This window comes from Chrysochloris asiatica, unplaced genomic scaffold (assembly GCF_000296735.1).
Source record: "Chrysochloris asiatica unplaced genomic scaffold, ChrAsi1.0 scaffold00072, whole genome shotgun sequence".
Lineage (NCBI taxonomy): Eukaryota > Metazoa > Chordata > Mammalia > Afrosoricida > Chrysochloridae > Chrysochloris > Chrysochloris asiatica.
This window is the reverse complement of record NW_006408590.1, coordinates 6,818,577-6,824,576: the sequence shown is the minus strand read 5'-3', so window position 1 is coordinate 6,824,576 and position 6,000 is coordinate 6,818,577. Positions and strand designations below refer to the sequence as shown.

Sequence of the window (6,000 nt, the reverse complement as noted above, 5' to 3'; positions counted from 1 at the left end):
TTTGGGTGTCCATGGGGTGCAGGGGGGTGAGTCCTGGAACCAGTTTCTTGGCGTCCTGATAGACAACTATTTGTGATAGAGCCAGAATGCAAAGTCATGTAGATATACGCCAGAAACAACTTTCTTAACCATAGAGCAGTGAACCATAAGGGATATATATACTAGTTATCAAATTTATATATACATTGGATAAATAATAAGCTGCTAAGAATATAAAAATAAGTGATTATAATTTGCTATATGAAATATCTTTGTTGTTGTTGGCTTTAGCAGATATGAAAATAAGCTCTTGTTTTTCTGTACCAAACTGTATTACCCATTTAGTTCTTACTTGTGATTAAAATTTTTTTTATAATAGCGCTACTTTCTAAGTGTTTTTAAGTAGTGTTGATCATAAAACTTTTTGAAATTTACCATCAGGCCAATGGTGGCAGACTACATAGAACTATGCTTCGTGGTGTTCTGGGAAAAACCTTTCGACTTGTTGGCTATACTATTCAATATGGTTGTATAGCTCATTGTGCATTTGAATACGTTGGTGGTGTTGTCATGGTAAGTTTGATATCCAAGGATAATTATTTTAAACATTCTTTAAGTTGAAGGAAAATACATTTTTCTCTTATTTACAGTTGAAGATGAAGTGTAAACATCAGAACATAAAATCATTCCAAATTTTGAGACATAAGAGAGTTTAAATTGACACTGATATAAACTCTAAGAAAATTATTTTAAATGTGGTTCTTTATTTTATTTCTGATAGTGACATGGAAGATCCTATTTATTATCTAATAATAATAATTGCTACTAATTATTGAATGTTACTTGCTTACTGTGCTCCAGGATATGTTTTGTGTTTTACTTTAATTAATTCATTTAATCTTTTACACTCAATGAGAAACCCATTTTGCATACGAGGAAACTCATACTCCAAAAGCTTAAGTAACTGGTTTACAGTCCCACAGCTATTAAGTAGCAGACTTGAAATTTCAATACAGTTTTCTCCAGTCTCAAAATTCTTACAGCTAAACACTGGATTTAACTGTCATTAAAACAAATTATTCTACCTGATGTCAGTATTAAACTGTTAAAGCTACCTCCCTACCAATATTGTTTTTTACTTAATGTTGTATTATGATTGTGTTAACTATGACTTTTATAACCTGTTATCATGTAATTGAAAGAGTAATAATAGACATTACAGAATCATACTGTGTTAAGTTGGATGTAGCTGGAGTAATGCAAATAAATATATTTTACTGAGAGTCCCTTCCTTGATAATCATTTTATATATACTGTTATAAAATGTAACAAAACATTTGCCATCTTAAACAGTGTTGAATGTACATTTCATTAGCACTAATTACATTCATAGTGTTGTGCAACCATCACCACTGACCATTCCCAAATATTGTCCATCACTCAGTACCTCTTAAACAGTAACTCCCCAATTCCTCCTTCCTCCAGCCTCTGGTAACCACTAACATACCTTTGTCTTGATGTACTTACATATTTGTCCACACTGTAGCTGCAAATTGATTATGAATCATTCCCCAAAGATAACTTATTTGGTTTTCTTTCTTTTTTTTTTTTTAGTCTTTGCAGATGATTTATGTTGAGTTAAAAAGGTTTTGAACTCAAATTACAAAATCACCTCTCTTTTTAGTGTTCTGGACCATCAATGGAGCCTACAATTCAAAATTCAGATATTGTCTTTGCAGAAAATCTTACTCGACATTTTTATGGTATCCAAAGGTAAATTTCTATCATAGATATTTGAAGTTTATGGTGAAAATACACATATATATTGTGTCTTTTCTACAGTATCTTTTCTTTTTAAAATACCTACATAAGTAACCATCTAGATAAAATGTTGAGTCAAATATTTTCTCTCATTTTGAGAAGTGTTTTATAAACATGAAGTCTGTTGGGTTATTGTATCCTGTGTCATTGTCCAAAATTGTTTAAACTTCCTTTTATAATGTAAATTTAAGACTACCTTACTGTTTTATTTAATTCTGGAATGTTATGAACCAACTCACCTGACAGTACAATCAACAAGAAGAAGACTGTTTTGAAGGAACTCTGGTGGCACATCGGTTAAGTGCTTAACTGCAGTTCAAAAGGTTGGTGGTTTGAACACACCAGCTGCTCCATGGGCAATGTACTTCATAAAGATTACAGCTTCAGAAACCCTGTGGACCAATTCTACTCTGTCATATAGGGTTTCTGTGAGATGGAATCCACTTGAGGGCATATCGCAACAACAGAATATTTTGAGTTAAGAATAGGGACCTACTGTTGTTTGTTATTAAGTGCCCCTGAGATGGTGCCTATTCATAGGGACCCTGTATAGTGTTTCCGAGGAGTTGCTTGTGGGTTTAAACTGCTAACATTGTTAAATGTACATTTCATTAGCACTAATTACATTATCAGTTATCAGCCCAATGCTTTTCCTAAGTCCCACACCAGGACCCCTAATAAATGCATTGTTGTTGTTAAGTGCCCTTGAGCCAATTCCAACTCATAGCGACCCTATGTAGGGTTTCCAAGTTGGTGAGTTTGAACCACCAGCCTTGTGATTCAAACCGACCTTGCATTCTAGTGCTTATCCTATAGTGCCACACCAGGACTCCCCTAATAAACCTATTTGTTATTGTTGTTAAGTGCCATCTAGTCAGTTCTGAGTCATAGCAACCTTATATAGGATTTCCAAGGAGCTGCTGGTGAGTTTGAACCATTTACTTTGTGATTCAAACAACCTTGCGATCCAAATAAACACAGTGGTGGTGGTGTTAAGTGCCGTCGATTTGGTTCCAACTCATAAGAGTTTAATAATTGTGTTATCCATGGACTCTGATATAGGCAACTTTAGGGGTTCTTTTGCACAGTAATGCACAATGCTCTACATAACATCCATTTAGGTAGCATCTGACCATATTTTACATCTGTGATTCCGTAGGATTATCATCGAGTTCAGTAATCCCAGTTAAAGAATGGGATTTAGCAAATGCCACAATTTCCTGCTACGCAGCAACGTGTGTATCTCAGAACTTTTGTATTGAAAAAGTAAATCTATGCTAGTTTTTATCTCATTGTACTATAAAAGTTGGCTATTTTGAGCTGATATTTACCTTATGGCATAAATAGGTTTAGGCACTCCTCCTTCACAATTGACCTTTACTATAATCTATTTCACATTATTGAAAAATAGTCAAGAAGAGTTTAAAATAGATTTTAGCATTTTCTGACCTTTCACCAGTCTTAGATTCTGTAGCTAGAACTCTGTTCATCTGTATGGTCTAGCAAAGGTCCTTAGGAAATTCTACAGACATTTTATCTCTATCAACTTCAGAATACCTAATTAATAGGTATAAAACAAAACCAAGTGTAATACCGTCTAGTCAATTCCAACTCACAGCAGCCCTATGTAGGGTTCCCGAGACTAAATCTTTATGGGAGAAGATAGCCTCAAGCCTTTCTCCTGTAGAGCCAATGATGAGTTTAAATTTGTGATTAGCAGTACAATGCTTATCCTACAGCACCTCCAGGACTTCTTAATTGATAGATATGAACATCCTTAACAAGGAACTGAACTTGATGGCTATGTAGTTTTTGAATGGTGTCTTTTCCAGTAGATACTTTTTGCATTCAAATGAGTATACACATGACTACATTCAGTAAATTAAGATTCCTGGCATGTTTCATTTGCAGTATATTTACGTAGGGGACTCAGTAGATTGCAGGACAGCTCAAGTTCTGATATTTATAGGAGACATGCCAAAGTAACTTTTATAACCAAGATAGCCAGTTGACAGACACCTCTGGCTTAAATATATTACTGTCCTGAGTAGTCTTTTTCTTGGATTTGCAGCACAGAAATCTAAAACTTCAAGGAAATTTCCGCCTTGTCAAAATGTCATGATGACTGCATGTTGCAAGTCTGTTTGGGATCTGGTATCTGAAGCACATGGCTTTCTTTTTTGTCAGCCACACAGAACACACACACTTTAGACTATCATAGACTCTCAGTACTACTTATTCTTTCAACAAAGAGTTAACGAGCACCTGCTAACTGAAAGGTCCACCATTCGAACCCACCAGCCACTCTTTGGAAACCCTACAGAGGATTGCTTTGAGTTGAAAGGAACTCGACAACACTTAACAACATAACAATGTATAAAATATGCTGTACATTATAATGAATGTTGAGATGAATAAGATAATTGACCCTTTTTTTCAAAAGTTTATATTCTAGTAGGATGATAAGGATTATAACTACAAATGAGATAGGAAAATTAAGTCATCATTTTATTAAATTTCTTTATAAACACTATTTACAAGAGACAGGTATTCAAAGAACATGTATTTTGATAGGCTTTATGCGTATATGTGGTTAAACCAGTTGCTGTAACTAAGTTTTGTTTCATGGCTACTCCAGGGTCATCAGAGTAGAACTGTTTCACTGGGTTTTGTAGGAGCAGATCACCAGGCCTTTCTTCTGAAGCAACTCTGGGTGCATTTGAACCATTTTTTGTTAATACTCCAGTGCCTAACCATTTGGACCAACCAGGAACCTCCCATATATCTGGTTGTTGTTAAGTGCCAGTGAGTCAATTCTGACTCATAGCGAACCTGGGTAGGGTTTGAACCACAAACCTTGTAGTTAGCAGTCTAGTGCTGATCCTCCAGTCCCACACCAGGACTCCATATATCTGGTGGTTGTTGGTGGTGTTAAATGCCGTTGAGTCAGTTCTGATTCATAGCGATCCTGTGTATGGTTTCCAAGGAGCAGCTGGTGAGCTTGAACTGCTTACCTGTAGTTCATACCGACCTTGCAGTCCAGTGCATTCACCCATAGCACCATATCAGGACTCCTATATCTGGTTAAACCACCAGAAAGCTACATATACACTGTCTGCATTAATATTGCTCTGTGTGAAAACATCTTGATTAAATTATGGTTTCTATGTTACTGTTCAGGTACAGTGTTTATATACTAATTACTTGATCCCAACCTTAAGTAACTTGGATATATCATGTTGCAATCTTGTTCATCAGAAACAATTCTACTATGATGTCAGTTGGTTAGAAAGAATAGTTTATCCCGTTTTCAATAAAGGGCATCTTTATATTGTCTCAAAATCATAGAATTTCATGATATAATAGCCTTCGTGTCTTATAAAGACTTGCCATAAAAATGACGGTTTATGAACAATGTTTCTTGTGAACAATGTTTCTGTATTCTATAAAATTGCTGACAAAGATGGTGCCTTTTATTCCCTTAAGAATTTTCCTTGTAAATTTCTCTTTGACTTAGTTGTTAGGGAAATTTTTGCTTAACCTCTCAAACTACTTCTTTTTTCAGTTAATGATTGCCATGTAATTAGTCTAATTTTGCTTTTGGTTTGCCTACTAGAAAGTTTATAATTCATTTTTTTGTACTTGTATGTAGCAACAGCTACGTTTCTAATTAAACTATGATCTTTTATTTTCCTGGTTTTTGATATTTTGTCATTACAACATTTATTATAAATGCACCAAATTAATTCTGAAGTTAGATACAAATTATAAGTAAATATATTAAATACTTTGAAATATGTGTGTCAGTCAACAGAAATTCAGAATTCACTTACTACTCATTTTATTCTATTTTGGGGCAGCACTAATCCTGCATTTTTCTGTACCTCTTCCTTTTTCCTTACTACTTTTTCAGATCTTTTCTAAGTCTAGTATTTATTGAATTGTGTGAACTGTGCCTTTCATATGTAATCTGAGCCAGATTGATTTTATATATTAGCTATCCATTGTATTTCTTTTTTGTAAACACATATTTGGGCAGTTTTGTTTTAAATAAAATAATATTTTATTTTGGTGTTTTTTACCCTTAAATATCAGCATTTCTGACTTTACTGTAAATTATATGGGTTATATAACTCATATAGTGTAAATTCCTCAATTATTTGACCTTTAAGGAAGCATAAAAGAGGGCTTCAGAAAATT

General features: G+C 34.3%; 1 protein-coding gene across 1 annotated transcript in view; it reads left to right on the top strand.

Annotated features, from left to right (window-relative positions):
- Window positions 1-424: 424 nt before the first annotated feature.
- Window positions 425-6,000, top strand: part of IMMP1L (IMP1 inner mitochondrial membrane peptidase-like (S. cerevisiae)) — a 41,996-nt gene continuing 36,420 nt past the window's right edge. The window contains exons 1-2 of the mRNA XM_006864858.1: window positions 425-552; window positions 1,664-1,752. Coding sequence (XP_006864920.1) covers window positions 448-552; window positions 1,664-1,752 — 194 coding nt within the window. The 5' untranslated portion in view covers window positions 425-447. The remainder of the gene's footprint in view (window positions 553-1,663; window positions 1,753-6,000) is intronic.